The following is a 17,472-nucleotide window of genomic DNA, read 5'->3' on the forward strand; positions in this document are numbered from 1 at the left end:
CGTTGAAATGGAGTTGCAAATAGAAAAGTTCGGCGTTCTGAAAGAAACCAAATCAGAGAACTCACGATAACCTCACTTTGCGAAGATGAAGAGAAGAGAGATACTTGAGCTCAGAGAATATCTCATGAGATGTTAAAGATAAACAGAAACGAAAAAGAGAAAAGGGGAAAGGGCATGCAGAGATTTGCCTTGCCTTGACCCTATCTCCAGGAGGTGGTGTTGAAAGAGATCAGTGAGAGATCATGAGGGGAGGGAATAAAGAGGGGTAAATGAAATTATTTCACAACTTGAGCCAAGGCTACTAGCATGAAACACATAGGCACATTCAGGATACACATTCACAAGAACAGATCGACCATAAAATGAACGACAAGTTGGACGGGTCCAATTTGACCAAACCGAATGACCCAGTGTCGGGGAATCTCATTCATACATGACAAAATCTATGACCCAACGCCCAATTCCATTGCCATTGCTACCTTTGACTTTGACCGGAAACCGCCAGTTTTTTAGTTTACTCGTCATCCTCCTCCTCCTCGGCCTCAGCGGTGGTCTGGGCAATTCGGTCCAAATCACGCTGTCCGGCCTGGGTGATGCGGCGGCCACCCTTGTCCTCGTCCTGCTCAAGGACACCGATCTTCTCAAGAGCCTGCATGACCTTTCGGTCGACGGAGCCGGAGGCATCGACGTGCTTGGAGGGACGGCTGCCACGGTTCTTGGCAGTGCCGTGGACCTTGCGGAGACGGCCAACACCGACGGTCTTGCGGAGGTAGACGTGGCGGGCGATGGAGGCGGCGCGGACGTAGAACCAGTCAATGTCCTGGGGAGGGAGCTCCTTAGCAGGACCAGTCTTGACGGTATCGACCCAACCTGAGAAAGTCAGTATTTGATGAATATCGGGAGGGTTCAAGATGTCTTACCGGGGATGGGAAGCTTGCCCTGACGCTTCAAGAAAGCAGAGTAGGCAGTGATGAACTTCTGCGCCTGCAGTCACAAAACCCATTAGCATGATTCCGTCGTCAGAAGTCTTTCGACTCCCTCGCGCCTGCTCCTCAATCCCATTTGTACCCAGCCCCTTGAACACAGCAGCCGACACAGCGTTTCAATTAATATTTGGTATATATATAATCATCGCGCTGCGTCAGCGCCATGGCGGGCAAGCGGTTCTCGTGGAAGATTGCGTCGCCAAGTCGTCGAGTAGAGATCGTGTGATATTTTCGAAGAGTATTTCGTTTCCTATGATGGGTTTTTTTGTTTTTCAGGGAGTACCTACATCGACATCGCGAACGGTAACTCCGCCGGCCATTTTTGCGGTATTGTTGGGGTTGGGTGGGTGAAAGGGGAGTTTGGTCGTTGGGTGTGGTTGTCGAAGCGTCGCGATAGTTGAGCTCAAAGATCACTTTGCTAAAATCGTGATCGAAATCAACTGGTCGCTTAATTAATTCCTGCCCTATTTTGAAAGCACACAGAAATTTTCTTCTTTTTCGCGCTTTTGATTGGCTAGCTCCACATTTCCATGTACAGTGCTATATACAGTGTCGAGATTCTGTGCACTGTATAGTGGAATGGAGCCCTTGTGTTGAACATCACCACTGAGGTGGAACCAATGTCCAGATTAGGCATATTCATGCAAGTGATTGGGCCCTGCTCATCTGTGGCATCTGTGCAACTATTCGCTCCCACATGGCTCCAAGTTGTTACCGTTACTTTTACTTCGTCTACGTCACTTGCTGTTGACAATCTTCAACAATGCAAACACGAGGAGATTCACTGTTCATCGGTTCCAAGCGTTGAAAGAAAAAGGCTCTATTTCCTAGCCATGACTAACAGTAACAGGGTCGAAGAAATAGACCAGGTATCAATTCTATCCGTCTAACGCAATGCCAATGAGTTTATTATGACCCAACTTTGTTCGGGTATACACCTCGAGAATATCCATTTTAGCCACCTTCTTTTCATAGGAATCTCCTTTAAGCCCACTTGGCAAGAATAGCCATGACAGTGACACCGAAGGCAACGCATGCAAATGCGAGCAACAGGATCCTGATAGGGGCCTTGCGCATGTAAGGGTTGAACATGAATTCGTGGGCGAGGAGCTCTACAAGACCAGTGTACATGAGGATACCGGCGCTGATAGCGTCGAAGATACCGTTTGTAAGCTTCTGGTCGTTGGCATTATTGGGCTTGGCTCCTATGCCGGCCGCGATACCAATGGGAGTTGATAGAGCAAAGATGCAGCCGAGCAGGTAGGGCATCCACTGTCGGTTACTGGGCCAAGGAGCGACAGCCAGACGAGAACCGAGACCGAGACCCTCGAACATCTGATGGAAGACGAGGACAATCAAGAGAACAGTAAGCTCGTCGGAGGCGATCGTGCCGAGAGTAAGACCGATGAAGATACTGTGGAACACGACACCGAATTCGAGAATGAAGATGGCGAGCAGCTGACCAGCAAGCCCGCCCTGAGCATCGCCCTCCTTGTGCTCACGGCCGTGAGCGAGGTGGCTGTCACCACCAGGGGCATAGCCAGACCCCCTACGGTCACCGTTCTCGATGTCAGGGTTGCTGGGCTGCTTCTTAGCGATAAAGTCCATAGCAGGATCGAGCTCGTGGTCAAACTCCATTGAGTGGTTGTGCTCCATGTCGGCGTTGCTGAGACGAGCGGCGAGCATCTCGACAAAGAACATGACAATGACGGTCATGAGCGCGATGGCTTCAGCCCAATCGTAACCGCCCAAGCGGTCTTCGAGACAGGGGTCGGTCAAGTTCTCGACAGCGGGAACGAGTAGGTGCATGAAAGCCGTCGCTATGATGACTCCGGTACCAATGAACTTGCAAATAAAGAAGGTCATCTTAGGTACAGGGATTGTCTTCTGGCGTGCCAGGAAAATGGGTAAGAGAGCGCCGATAGCCGAAGAGGCCATGATGATGAAAATAGCGCCAATTCGAAGACCTCGTCTGCCGAGATCGACGGCCTCGCCGTTGCAGGTATCCGCATCGGCCATCTTGTCAATTAATGGATGTTGAGAAGGATAAAGGTAAAGATCCAGGGAGCAAGGTCTTATAGGAAGCGCGAGACCCAGAAAATAGGTGCGGGCCTGTAGGTAATAGGTGATGTGAGGTTGTAGTCGGGAAATATGTCGTCAATTGCCAAGGCGCAAAGATGCGAAGCCAAGGATTATATAGATGCGTTGTTCCCTAAAAAGGAAGCGACCAAGGATAATCGCGCTGTATGATTCGAACGGAGTCGAGACGCCAAGACGCGCGCTAATTGTTGAACTGTCTACTTGGCCTGAAGCTGATTACAACTCTCGATTAACCTGCGAGTTGCGATGTTCTTATAATATAGCGAGCGTTGCGTGACGTGCAAAATAACGAGAGAAGTCGAAATTCGCAACGAACCTTGATGGCGCAGACTCGACTTATAGAAAGTGGGCAACCCGACCGAACTGACCAGGTTTAGCTTGACAGAAGGTCCAGCGGACGGAAGCGAGTTGCCGAAGGGTGTAGACTAGATTTGCTCGAGCCGCAAGCGCGTGGGATGGTTGATACTGAAGGGTGGGTTGTCTTGGACCAGGGGTCCCTTGGGTCAAGATATAGTTACTACTAACGAGATAGGTGTGGTATCTCTTGGACATATGCTTATGATGCTTATGATGAGTGTTAAAGTTAAAGCAATAAGGTTAAGAAATAGAGAGCAGAGAAGCGAAACATTGGTGCATCAAGTGATAGAATTCGTACATGCAAAGCTTCTAGACTCTGGTCCTGAAGACTAGAAAACTCAGCACAACTGATAACGTTTTTCATTATACCCTCTTCGGCCCCAGGTCCCCTGGATGAACTCTAACACAAACCGTGTTTTAATCACTTGCTTCGAGCTACTCTCCTCAATAGTAATTCACTCCAATGACCGATTCTCTGTGACACTCGGATAGTTGGTTATTCACGACCCAGGAACATGGAACTCGGCAACTGCCATATTCCTTGGCATCACCGTCATGATCCACTGTGACCAAAAGGTGTGACTTGAGATGTGATATGTAGCACATTCTGTCTTCCGTCTGGTTGAAGATTGAGCTGTGGAAAAAGACGAACGTGGTGGGAGTGGGTCGTCGAATTAAGGTGAGGACCTTGATGGCCATGTTAGCCGCTTCGTAAAGCTCGGCTAGTACCATTTCGGGCTGTAGAAGTTTCTAAGCTGTGGCTGGTGACTCTTCAGGTACAATTATCATATAGAAACACGAGTGTGTTTGCTAGAAGAAATCCATCATATGATACTCAGCATTGTTAGAAATTTCAAATGGCTGTCCCTGATCTGATCATGAGTCACTTTGGGTCGCAGTAAACGTCACACAAATGGAATCAATGTTTAAAAGAGCCTCAATGTCGAGGTGTGGCGTCATTACCCGTTATCAATCAGCAGACATCTTATTGGCTCTCTGACTCCAGCAGCCACACTTGACATTCCGGAGAGAGCGCGGAGACCATCAAGGTTCTCAATCAGCGCGGGCGTGATCCATGTCTAAGCCAAAAGCGCCCACGCAATTAAAACCGCCAAAAGGTCTTACAATCGGCTCTGACGGCATCTCCAAACCGTTCAGCTGAATGATCAGTGTGCCTTGAGTTGGCTGCACTTATGCATAAACGGTTATTTATACAAGGGTTGAAAAGTCACATGAGAGCCATCAAGAACTGATGCTAGAGGCTGTCAGAGAACAGTTGGCAAATAAACAGTAGTGATGGGAGAAGTACTATGCCGCCAATCACCAATTCCAAATCTATGCTCCTTGGAACACAATGCCTCCAACCGGTAACGCCATTGAGATGCTCATGATAATACACCCAACCTAACCGATACAAAACACCGACATCTGCAGCGTTAAACCACTTTCCGGGTCGATATTCCTGCTGATATGCACCATCGTTGATCCAGCTGCATCACACATATGAGCTACCACATACTCCGTAGACCCTGTTGGCATGATCCTACGGGCCGACTGCAGTAGTGGGCTATTGCCGCCCTGCAGTAGTCAAGTAGATGACAGGACCTATGTTTAATATCCGATCATGATGAAAACTGGATTTCCAATCCTAGCGTTCGGAATGGCTTGTCAAGCTTGTTCAAGTCGATCGAACTTCCGAGACTGAATAGAAGAGATTTGACTCGCCCTTCCCACAGCACCCCTATTCGCATGTTTTGGTCAAGTCGAGTCTTGAGTACGCCTGCATATCTCTCCTCACCGGGCTTGTCAGGATCTATCTCCTCCTTTGGGGTGGAAGGGGGAGGCGGTGGTGGTGGTGGTGGTGGCTTGACGATAACTGGTTCGGGATCATCCAGACGCCATTCCAATTTGGCTTGAAAGCTGCGCTCCTTTGGCCGCTTCACCTCTGGTTTATCGTCAAGAACCACCTTGCCGTCAATGACTGGCTCGTCCTCAAGAACCGGTCGAGTAAATGGTTTCCGCCAGAGCTCCATACCAATCGCCCAAGCACTTTCGTAGCTGAACACATTGAACTCCATCCGGGTAGCAAGACTACAATGCCGGCCGGCCACCACGGCATAACTTGCACTGATGTTACCCATCAAGGGATTCAGTGTCAACGTCGCAGATAAAGGCGTCCCCTTGTGCGCGGGTAACGTTGCAAATCGGGTTCCCACGCTGATTCCACCCGTATTGTTCAGGGTGCCGTAGTAGATTTCTCCACCGGTGCTGAATCGACCATAGATCCTTTCCCTGTCGGCATTTCCATTGTCGTTGACAGCCTGTTCCTCCGGCTTCTCGGCATCGCCGCCGAAATTATACACGCCCCGGAAACCAAGTAGTCCTCCATCTGAAGACGCCAGCCCTTCGAGCGCATATTTCCCTACGTCATATTGCGCCAGGCCTAGTACAGTGCCGCCGTTCTTAAGGTGCTGGGCAGATACAGAACTGAGCTGAACCTGGAGCGCAGGAGACAGTCGTTTGACGAATAGAGCTTCGAGTTGTGATTGGGGCAGGTAGAGTCGACCATATAGGAGTGAAGATTCCAGTGTATCTTTCGGTGCCTGGAGGCGAGGATTGGTTCGGTGGGGGAGTTCGGTGAGAGGTCTGTACGAGCGCAAAAGCTCCGGTAGATTGACCGTCTCGGATTGCGGTGTCAAAAGAAGTCGAAGCGGGACTGATGAGAAGAGGTACGAGATGGATCCATCAACAATACCGACTGAGCCAAGTTGGTAGGATGTCGCAAAGTTGGGGCTCGCGAGGGCAGATAGAGTGAGTCGAAGCCCACGAGGAGTCTCGAAGTTCAGAAGAGCTGCAACTCTGTTGTCAACATAAGGGCCTGAGCGTTGCTGAAGAGAAAGGATCAATACCATCACTGGTCACATTTAGCGATGCGTACGAGTTGTCGCGATTCCATCCAGTTGCTTCATAGAAGGCGCTGTGGACATAGTCCATGAACTCGCGCATGTCAGGCGTCGATTATCATGCCTCCCTAGTGTGATGACTTGCCACTCCGGAAGCAGAAGGTTTCAATTGTTCTCGGAATATTGAACAATTGTATGAATGGCGGAGGTTGATGTCTGGTTGACTCGAGACGGGAAAATGTCGGCAACCTGCAGGGCATCAGCGCTACCCTGTACTTCAAGTTCTCTCGAATGAGACTGGACTTGTAGGACATTGCTCCGAGCCACGGCAGAAATCACAGTTTTGTACTTTACATGACGCTCTGGGGTACTGAAGCTCTTCAATCAATATTTATTCTATACATTATGAAACTAAGCTGGCATGTCATATCATCTGAGCAGTTATTGAGTTGTATAAAACAACTGCAGGCTGACATCGCAAAGACGTGTGAAATTAATACATACTTCCACGCATGAAAGATTTCAGAATCTAAAAAGAACATAAACCAGACGAGAATAGAGGCTGGTCACTATCTCGTGGTATTGTATACAAATCGCCCAGTCGCTCAACCTGCCCGAGAGAAGTGAAATAACTACCAGCCCCTCAACGATAACTTCGACAATGCCACCCACTATAGCCACGACTCAGTATCGTAATCAAAAACATATAGAAACACATGACAAGCAATAGATGATACCAAAAAATCATTTCCAAAGGCAAAAGAATCTCCGGTGCGGGGAGTCGAACCCCGCTCGCCGCGGATTTGATTACGAAGTAATTGAAAACGCGGAATGATAAACCGATACACCACACCGGATGTGATTTATTGAGAGGAGTGGTGTAGCTCTGGTATATATTCATCATTGTCTGCCTTGGCAGCAAACTCTAACCACCAAATGGAAGCTCAAATGAATGAACAGCAAAATGACAATGAAAGATTCATTTTCTTTGAAATTAATCAATGCTGGCAACTAATCCTTTATTACCAATGACGAGATATGGCCCTATGCAGCAGAACCCAATTATTAAAAATGCTCCAGAACTAATATCCAGTCAGCTGCGATTTCGCTTGGAGGCTTGATTGTTGGGGTCTCGGTAGCAGAGGTCATTAAAGTGAGGTGTCAGAGACGCGGGCGAACCTCTGCCTGGAAACCAACAGTAGCAATGTAAGAAATCGCTGTGTAGGATAAATTAACGAATTAACTCTGATGCCAAAATCTACCTGAGATATCCTAGATAAGCCTTCTGGCCATCCTTTAGTCTCGATTGGTGTATCGAATGTCGTTCTGGTAACTCTTCTCCGACGACCGTCCGCTCAACACCATTTATGACATCTGTAACCAAGTGCTCCGCTTGCTTTGAACAAAAAGAGCAATTTGATCATACAATCTGACTAATTACCACATAATGTCTTGTAGGGTTTATACTGCAGGGCTGGTGATTGCTTTAACACGGAAAAGCAAACCATCGCATTATCGTCAAGCACTGAGAGCAGCAGTATCATGAGAGGTTGTGAAGATATGAATAAAATAGCAGCAATGTAATCTCGATGCATGTCGAGTCTACAGATGTTCAGATTCAGAGTTCAAAATTACTTCTGGCCTTGCTTTACCAGAGTTACATACAGACTGGACGCAATATTGTAACCACAACACTCGAATTGCTAACCATTGATGATATTATACGAGAAAAATAAATAACTAAATGGAAGCTGGCCACATCAAGATGGGAAAATGCACCAAAATATCCTAGAACCACGAAACTGGCAACATTGAAGATGGCACTCAAGATCTATCCCAACCAGAACGACACATGTGAACTAGAGTCACTCCTTGTCTTCAGCTACTCTTATATCTCGCCTGTCACATTACACGTCTGATTCAGCCTTCGCTAAACCTGTTAATAAGACTTTGCGACATTCTCGCAAGCAACGATCCAAAGAGGCAGGTAAGTGCAATTGTGTTGGGCCATGCCTTGCGCAGGCCCAGAGATCGAGATAACTGATTCATAATCCTTAGATGATTCATCTTGAATTAGGTGAGGCGCCATAGGTCACGTATAGGGGCAGAGTTGGCGTTTCCCCTGCTTTCCTTTTGTCACAAGGAAGAATATCTCCGCCGGGTGAAGGGAGCTGTTGACGCTTGAAGTAGGACAGACACTCAAAAAGTTGGAGATTTTATGTCAAATCAGCTAGGTTGGAATAGGGGCTGATCTACAATTGTGTGAGACGGGATATCAACTAGAACAACGGTCGAAGACTTGGCTTTGACTTCTGCTGCATGAGGTTACACTGATGTTGTAGCGATATGCACATTTCGGGAGAACAACCAACCGAAGCACCCCAGTTAGGTCAAAGTATCACAAACTTCACCTGATTTTGGCTGAACTGTCTCACGCCCAAAACGCCATTACACGTGGTGACTTAATCATGCGGATTTAAGGAGTGATTGAGGGGGAATAACGCCTCCGCTGATGGGGTGCAATATTCAGACGAGCTAGCTTAGTACTGCAACACAATTCCCTGGAAGAGCTGCTAGTGCACCCGTGAGGCAATATCGTATGACTTTACGATGCTAGCCTTTTTATAGCACTGTAATGGGAATGGCACGGGCCTGATCACAGCGGTAGAGTCTTGAGGCGTTTGTCTTTAAGCAATGGAAGACAAGACCTAGCTGTCATGTTGCATTTGAGACTTCAAGATGGCTTCAAATCGAGGGATCATTGGATCATGGATATGTGCTCGGACCGTCGTTGTTTATTCCGTTCAGCCTTATTTCCCATGAACTGATAACTAAAAGTCTGATACCAGTCTAGATGACTCGTTCCAGGGATGGATCAAGTATTGAGCCCAACTTACACATCGGGCTGTACACCAGTTCGCTTTGCAAGGCCCAGGGATTCGTCTGATATGTCGGACTAAGCTGTTCCGTTCGATGTAGTGGATGTGGTTTCAGCTTCTGCGCTTTTGACACGAGCAAGCTATGGCTTGCCTGATAGACTGTTGTCCAATATGGGAGGGAATGCCTGGCGGCTACTGTCGGACGAAGTCAAGGCTGACGAGATACTGGCCTATTTTGCTAAAGCCCAGAGTATTGATTAGCCATATGAGGTTTACAGCCGCATACTTGACCTTGGCCCAGGGGGTGGCGAATCTGGATAATAGATGACTGTCCCCGGAGCATTTTTGGTGCTTCTGAACACAGCTGTTCGTAATGAGTAATCTCGCACTCGGAGCAATTTCAGCGATCGGCAAAATTCCAACGGGATTCTTATCTTGCTACAAGGCTTGTCAACCCCAGGCTCGCTTCCGACTGGAGATGGCGACGAAGCGCAATCTGGCCCCTGGTTCTAGTTCCGCACGGTCGTGAAGCTAGGTGCAATAACCAGCGAAGCTAAGCCCGTGGGACGAGATGCCTCTCGCTTTTCACGCCGTAGATCATATATTTTTGGTCGAAGTGACCGTAGTGCCTAGGAGATCATCGGCGAGTCGGGACGTTTTTGTCTGTTCTGTTGAATAGTAGGGACGCTTGCAAAACGGCCCGTCTGGACGATATCGGCCTGTCCTTCTATGGTGCCTCTAGTGTCAGAACTCTGTGACATGAAATAATGATAGCGTAATCGAATACTCCGTAACTCATCAATCTTTAGAGATTATCAACGTCAAGGTCCATGTCTTGCGGCCCTAAACATGCCAGCCCAAGCCTGCGCCAAGAGTCTGCCTGTCTCGAAACAATAGACAAAGATTCATGACAATAGAGTTTAGGGGATCCGGGGTCTCATCGTTCCGGGAGCTATTGTCGATTCTGGAGAAAGCCATGTTATCGTTCTCCAGACTCCCCCTCATTATACCCCTGTTTCCTGAACCAGGTTGTTGGGTCACTTGCAATGGATGGCTTTCGAGTCACTCAGACAACAAAATGTGATAGAAGCACAGAATTGCAACCCAAAAGTCAAAGCGGGATGTGAGCCATTCTTCCGCAAATTGTGGACCCCAACGACTACCTAAAGCGATTTTAGTTGTCGATCTCAGCCCTGTCCAAGGTCTTGACTCGTGCACTAGATCCTACATAAGCAACTAACATCGCAATCTTGTCCGGACGTACGGAAGTTTTATATACGACCAGTATTCACTTCAGAATGCGACTTTGCTGAAACTGAGTCTGTAGACGAGGAAAAGAAACAGAAAGATCGACGTTCCATAGGGGAATGGACATTCCGGGGATCTTCCCCGGACTCGATGCATGTAAGTAAGTCGGTAATATCGTGGGTCGCAAAAAGCAACGAAAGGGAAAGGAAAACTCTATCGACAGCCAACAATCCTCATCATCCAGACTAGACGCACCAAGTCACAGGCCCTGATTCTAGACGCGCCCCGGAATTCACCACTAAAAGTGACAAATTGGCTGCCAGAACCTTTTGTGGCTTCCTGCGGTCCAGTTTCAGCGGCCATCCAACGCCACTGAAGCCCTCGTGCCTAGCACATCATCACTCACAGAGTCAGTAGGGATCATGCCTGTTGATTGTACCAATGCACCGGATGCAAATTCCGCCACTGCAGATTCATTCCACCACTAGCTTTGGTCTGTATGTACGACTCGGATCACCGCCTTCCACTAGCTTTTCTGAGGCCCCAGGGTTCTTCCCTTGTACCCGGCAAGCCTGGACCAGCATTGGATGCACAACTAACTCGTGCTGAGAATTCAATCTTGTTCTAGTGGACAATGGATCATATAAACTACTGCATCCATCCCTCGCATACAGGGCATTTCTCATGTTGTGTTGTGTTTCATATCGACTTGTACAGTCCCCGTTTTCTGGGGTAACTTGATCTCACTCATCTTCATACGAACCAGCCAACACCGGCGAGATCAAGTCATTTCGTTTTACTGCCATTATGGCGACCGAACATGGCTTCCTCGTCCCTCCCAACTTCAAGGAGGAGCCTCCTTCTGACGACGACATGAATTTTGCATCGATTATCTGGGGTTTATCCCTGGGTGTCACCATCTTTAACTGCGGAAAAGCCATGCGTCAAACTCAAGCAGCAATCAGAAGGCGGAATCGATTAACTCTCTATATTTTGTTTATTTGGCTTGAGGTCTGCTCAAGCACTGTTCTTGGAATAATGGTCTGGTTATATCTCCGTGGGATTATACACCCGAGTTTCCAATATTACTTCTTTATCAGTATGCCACTCACACTTTTTCACTGGTCATTTACTGACTCTTAAGTCGTCTTTTGGTCGATACAGGTTCAATGTCTGATTCAAATTATCATCAATCGAGTCAGTCTGCTCATGGTTGTCCGTCGAAATGGAACTATACTCAAGTGGACTTGCTTCGCAATCCTCTTGTCCATCAACATCAGCGTTTTCTGTGTATGGATTCCTGCTCGCCTTCAAATCAGTGAGAAGTACATACATGTCAATGAAATTTGGGACCGCATGGAAAAGGTCCTCTTCGCCATCATGGACGCAGCCCTCAACTTTTATTTCATTTGGGTTGTTAAGCAGCGTTTGGTGGCAAACGGTCTTGAAAAGTACACCCGTTTGTACCATATGAATATGTTTCTCGTCGCAATCTCAATTGCCCTGGATGTAAGTCACGGTCTCTCAAACTCAGTCTCTCACATTGTACTGACTTTGTTCAAGGTACTCCTTATTGGAATGATGTCTTTACCAAACAGCTTCGTCTACGTCCAGTTTCACCCTCTTGTTTATCTCTGCAAACTCCACATTGAGATGAACATGGCAGACCTTATTGGCAAGGTTGTCCGAGCCGGCAACAACCAGGCAGATGGAACGCACGATTACAGCTCTCGCTCTCGAACTACTGTCAAAACTGGTGCCCGACCTGCCGGAGCCAGTCGATTTGGAGGCGGTCTCACACGGACACATATCGAACTTGGCGAAGAAGATGAGATCGAACTCAAGCATCGCGAGAACCTCGAAGGAATCAAGAAGACTATCGTTACAGAGGTCATTCGACAGCCAAACAGCGAAGATGACGAAATCATGGAACATCACGAGAGAGCAGTCAGTGAGGCGAGCTCTACGAATGCTCGACACGAGCCTTATAGTATTGAACATGCGAAATAAGCGATTTAACCACTGGATAATGGGAACTTAACATACACATATATAATTAGAGGGAACTTCATCCTCTGTGTACCAACGATAGAATATAACGCAATTAATGGGACCTCGCAGATGCACCGTGAAAACTCTTCAGAACTAACGACGTACGACTTGCTTATGACAGCGAGAAAGCAGGGCAAGTCCCTGTTGAAGGATTTCAGCTGGCCCCATCCGTCTGCAGGTCCCTTTGGGGATCTCATGCAGCCCCCGCAAAGCCCTGACAAGGATGGATGGACGAAGGGGATGCAACTCCACCAGATCAGGGGGGTTTTCTGGGGTAACGAGGGCATCTTCCGCGTCTGGCGCCTGCAGTTGACGAGTTCCCATTGTCCGATTGTGACTGTGCAAGGATTAGTTTACATGGGGTTTGATACGAGTGCCAACTCATCCTCATTTTTTGAAACTGCACGACTCATGCTCTATCTCTTATCGTTGGCTACCAACAGCCTCACATGCCAAGAACTTGATAATTTCCATAACAGATCCTTTTCTCTGTCCCGAGTTTCTGTTGTCTGGCTCTTTCCGGCAACAAGGCTTTGTATGAGAACCCGTTTATAAGCCTCTCGACTAATATCGCGCTTACATAGCTTAGTTCCGCTTCCGGGCGACGGGATGAACGATTCCTCAAAAAGGTATGGTCATGACGCTATCTAGAGATGGCATACTAAGCAAGTTGGGATGATTAGAAGTCGGGGTAAAGTGATTGGTTATACGCATGTAACAAGCAAATACCTACTTTGCTTTCGACGATCTCGGCCTTGTCACCGTTCCCCGGATTCAAAATATGAGAGCTCAGACATGAGGCAGTGGCTGTCTTTAGCAGACGCCACTGTAATTAATAACGCCCTGCAGGGTTCCAGAACAAAGCGCCTTCACTTCCCTTATTGGTCTCTTGCTGCCCAATGCCTCTGGATGTCCCGTCAGATAATAGCACATGCATATCGCATTGCACGGCTCCTGTGATTCCGAAAAGGCCCATGTATCAAGTTTCCACATCCGTACGCAAATAACTCTCCCTTTGGCGATCTCTCCTTGTTCTGTAACCCAGACACTCTCCATAGTATGTAGCAGAAGAATGTTTCAACGTTTTGAGAACACACCAACTGCCTTTTCAAAACCCCTCAAAGTGACAAGATGAACTCCTCAAGATTGATGGCTCTGGCCTCAAGTTCGTCCAGATCCTTCCGATCCATACGCGCAAGCTCGATGTGTGCTCGTATCTCAGCAACTTGTTTACCAACATCAACCAACGTCTTTCGATTCTTCTTGAACTGGTCAATCATCTCAGTGTGCATGTTCTGAATCTGCTTCGTCGTCTCGGTATGCATCTTTCGCATTTCATTAGAAACATCTCGTTTCGATTTAGTCGTAACATTGGTAATGAGATTCTTCAACTCGAGGAACCGCTTTTCAGAAAGTGCAGTATGGGTAGAGTCGTCCTCAGGAGAAGAATCGTCGCTAGCCGAGGATTCAACGTCTGCTTCGTGGACGGTCATAGGACTGATGCATAGCCTTGTGATGTCGGGGCCATAATTAGATGCATCTACTGGCGCTTTGCTGGACTTTGACTTCAGAAACTTGCTGTAAGAAGCATTGTGAGGTTCTCCAAGAACCATGCCTCGCATTTTCGACTCGACCTCCTTCAATCGTTGGGCGGAGGGCTTGTCAGGTTTAGTGGAGCGCGGCTGGTCCTTGTGAGGCTCAAATTTCGGGGTATGAATTACAGTATCGTCTAATATGAAGTTAATAACAAGATATTCATGTCATGGAGGGCATATCTTACCGGAGTTGTAGTCCTCCTCTTTGACGGATAAGTCGCTAGGGTTGATCTTATCATCTTCTTCAAGCCATTTCGTCTCAAAGAAAGGAGTCACAGGTTTGGGCTCACGTTTCCTGACGATGTCCTCGGGAACCATGCAGGAAACCCTGGGAACAGGACCAGTGAAGGCACTGAGATCTATACCTGGATACTTTTCCATGAGAGAAAGTCTGAGAGTTGAAAGTTTCTGATCAGGATATATACAACGGAGGACAACCCAGAGCCCGAAGGTTATGTCGTGTTTGTAGAGTTTGTGTTTGCTAGGGACCTTTCGATTTGTAGAGTTAGTTCGCACCTCAGGGAGGAGACGATAGATTTGCATCTTGTCTTGAGGGCTCCAGCATGAGGCGAACATGTCCCAAACCTGTTTGAGTCGCTTGAGGCTCGCCTGGTCCTCAGGCTCTTGCGACAGCCAAAGCGAGGTCAAGTTGGGGAAAACCAAGTCTGCGACATTTTCGCGTGTTAAACCGGGATAAGTCTCTTGGGCGATCTGCTTTTCAAACTTGCGATGCAGTTAGAAGGTGTGTGTGGATGAGTAACTTGGGTATGGCTGTATGTATCATACCTGCTGGAATGATTCCATCTTGCATCTGGACAAGCAGCCACCTCAGTTGAGAGTTGGCAGAAGTTGCAACACTTCAGAAATCAATTCAAATGCTAGAATTTGTCCTCGACGGAACACGAGATGATGGTGGAGGGGAAATGCAGAAACCAGTCTCACATTCATTTGTTTTTATGTTGTGGTGACGCGTCTGTGTTTGCTATAACCTCAAGCCGACGTGGGCAGTGCTTGTCACTTGGCAAATGCTCTGCCACTACTCGGAGGTCAAATAGATAGCCCGAAAAGAAACATCCATAGGTAGAAACAGACATATAATACTATCACTTTCAGATATAAAAGAAAGTTGATAGGAATCTGGTTAAGAAAACCCAGTGCTCGCATCCTACACGTCAAAAAAGACTCTGGTAAGTGATATAGGCAACTCAGCAGATTTCTAGATATCTCCTTAGGTAGGAAGGTAAGATATCCATCATCACTGCCGTCACCCGGAGCCACTCAAGTGATACTAACGAAGGACGTTGTCTCTCCTTCTGCCACCAACACTCGGCCTCGGAGGCCTACCCTTCGCAAGCTCTTCGCAGAACGAAGAGCTTGGGAAATTAGCCTCATCGTTCTGACCACCAAAGTTACACGGTAGCCTGAGCTCCACTCGATACAAATCTATCCCAGCCCTACCAGCCTTCGGCTGTACCGTTGCAAGCTCCTATAATGACATTCCCACCTCCGACAGTATCAGAGCAACCTCCAACAATACCCCAACAATCGTCAGCGACAGCATATAGCCTTCGACAGTGCCACATCACCCTTCACCTAAACCATAACAGCCTTGGAAAGAACCATACCAACCTTCAAAGTCATCTACATCAACCTTTGCCTGTGCCTTTGACATACCCAGCTGCACCAAATCGGTATCTCGACCCAAGCGAAGTAGCTGATGCCCAAAATAGCAAATCACAGCTCCAGAACAATGACCAATTGAAACAGAGGCTGAAGAAGCACCAGGTTATACCTCGTTCTATAGCAACTCTACTGCATGGCTGCTCCATTACTAGGACCATTAGCAAAAGCCCGAACTTCTGGAAATTCACGGAGAAGCCGGTGATAGGGAGTAACAGTTTTACCATATTGCGTAGCCCATCTTCAACCTGTAGAAATACTATTAATGATATAGTTATTCCCAAACTACTACTGCTGACGTGAAAAGAACAGATTCGGAAACTTTGTAGGATTGATACGACGAAGAACTTACCGGATGATCATAACTAGATATTTTAGCATTCTAGTTTCCTCAAGCACCAGGGCGTCACCTCATCCTTTTCTCGCTAACGTTGAGCGTTGGAGCTAGCCTGGCGGTCTTGACGCTTCGGTTGCCTGGTATTTTCCTTATTGTCACTACGGAAACCCCAAGATAGGTGGACGCCGGGCTACCGAAGCGGTTCTCTGAGGCTCGTGAAGTGCCAAACAACACAGCCAACCTTCGTAGTTACTGGCTTGACGAAATAACTCAAGAAAAGAATATGTTCTTGTAGAAGAATACAGCTACGAAATGCGAGGTTTACGAACATTGCTATAGCGTCATAAACTTAGGAGGTTACTGCCAGGCTCGGATCCAATCCATTAGACACCATACGCAGGTATTACTCTTCATGTGCCTTGAAACTCAAGAGTCTGACTATTTCACAACGGATAGATCTTCACAGCTCCCTCCTTCTCTAGCAGCAACGTTTTGCCGAAACCCAAAATGACTCCAATTCGAGCTTCCACCCCCATCACGGCAACCTTCTCCTAGCGTTCGGCCCGTCCACCGGTCAAGTCCGATTTTTGACGATCTCGATACCCCTAGACCTTCCAGAAACAGTCTACCCCTCAGCTCAAAGAGGTTCCTTCACAAGCAAAAATAGAACATTCTAGGTTTGAGGCGTATGTAGAATGATCTGGCGGAGATGACGTTTGGGGTGGAAAAAGATCGAAGATACGTTACCCACTTACTTGCCTTGTGTGGAAAAAAGTTGTTGCTCTGTACATTATTCCCGGAGCTTAGTCCGGCGCTTTGCTAGGACCTGGGCTTGGCGCAGGATTTTTCGTCTTCAGCTTGAAAATTTGCTGAACACCATCGTGAACGGATGAGGCCGTTGTCGGAGAAAGAGGTTCTCACTTTGACTCATTCATTTCCCTAGTTCAGTATCGTGAGACTCATGCGCCAAAGGCGTGCCAATATGGCTTCAACCTATCAATGTCTCTTGTGCAGCCTGATCTGGCAATTCCTTATCTCCCAAGCCTCGTTATCGTTCCCCGACATGGGAACTTATCTCTCGACCCCGGAATCCCCAGAGTTTGAGTCTCGGGAGAATCATCAGAGATAAGGCTAATGCTCTTCAAATCCGGGCAGCTCTGCAATTGGGCCATACACTTGCCTTATCTCTGTAATTGCTGGATGCCCTACATACATGTCTTGCATATAGTTTATTTGGATCTGATACCATTTTCAGGATGTAGTTGACAGGCAATACATAAACTGTGAGACAGAGGCTAGTCACATGGTCGGACCTCTGCTTCGCACGCCGTAGAA

General features: G+C 47.6%; 5 protein-coding genes and 1 non-coding gene across 6 annotated transcripts; 1 reads left to right on the forward strand and 5 right to left on the reverse strand.

Annotated features, from left to right (window-relative positions):
* Window positions 1-514: 514 nt before the first annotated feature.
* On the reverse strand, window positions 515-1,306 carry RPS19 (40S ribosomal protein S19; the record flags this gene model as incomplete). The annotated part of the gene is made up of 3 exons (XM_044822968.1): window positions 515-870; window positions 921-984; window positions 1,274-1,306. The coding sequence occupies 3 exons, from the start codon at window positions 1,304-1,306 to the stop codon at window positions 515-517; spliced, it is 453 nt and encodes a 150-aa protein (XP_044681459.1).
* A 664-nt stretch (window positions 1,307-1,970) lies between these two features.
* Window positions 1,971-3,005, reverse strand: J7337_005287 (uncharacterized protein; the record flags this gene model as incomplete). Its single annotated transcript, XM_044822969.1, has 1 exon — window positions 1,971-3,005. One exon carries the CDS (start codon window positions 3,003-3,005, stop codon window positions 1,971-1,973), a length of 1,035 nt encoding a protein of 344 aa, XP_044681460.1.
* Window positions 3,006-5,065: 2,060 nt separating this feature from the next.
* On the reverse strand, window positions 5,066-6,449 carry J7337_005288 (uncharacterized protein; the record flags this gene model as incomplete). The annotated part of the gene is made up of 2 exons (XM_044822970.1): window positions 5,066-6,294; window positions 6,353-6,449. The coding sequence occupies 2 exons, from the start codon at window positions 6,447-6,449 to the stop codon at window positions 5,066-5,068; spliced, it is 1,326 nt and encodes a 441-aa protein (XP_044681461.1).
* Window positions 6,450-7,112: 663 nt separating this feature from the next.
* On the reverse strand, window positions 7,113-7,203 carry J7337_005289. The gene has a single exon. It is a non-coding gene; the product is annotated as a tRNA-Glu (tRNA).
* A 4,479-nt stretch (window positions 7,204-11,682) lies between these two features.
* J7337_005290 (uncharacterized protein) lies at window positions 11,683-12,483 on the forward strand (the record flags this gene model as incomplete). The annotated part of the gene is made up of 2 exons (XM_044822971.1): window positions 11,683-11,982; window positions 12,037-12,483. The coding sequence occupies 2 exons, from the start codon at window positions 11,683-11,685 to the stop codon at window positions 12,481-12,483; spliced, it is 747 nt and encodes a 248-aa protein (XP_044681462.1).
* A 1,160-nt stretch (window positions 12,484-13,643) lies between these two features.
* J7337_005291 (uncharacterized protein) lies at window positions 13,644-14,924 on the reverse strand (the record flags this gene model as incomplete). Its single annotated transcript, XM_044822972.1, has 3 exons — window positions 13,644-14,254; window positions 14,306-14,843; window positions 14,907-14,924. The coding sequence occupies 3 exons, from the start codon at window positions 14,922-14,924 to the stop codon at window positions 13,644-13,646; spliced, it is 1,167 nt and encodes a 388-aa protein (XP_044681463.1).
* Window positions 14,925-17,472: the final 2,548 nt, after the last annotated feature.

The sequence above is a fragment of the Fusarium musae genome, chromosome 4 (genome assembly GCF_019915245.1).
Source record: "Fusarium musae strain F31 chromosome 4, whole genome shotgun sequence".
NCBI classification, from domain to species: domain Eukaryota; kingdom Fungi; phylum Ascomycota; class Sordariomycetes; order Hypocreales; family Nectriaceae; genus Fusarium; species Fusarium musae.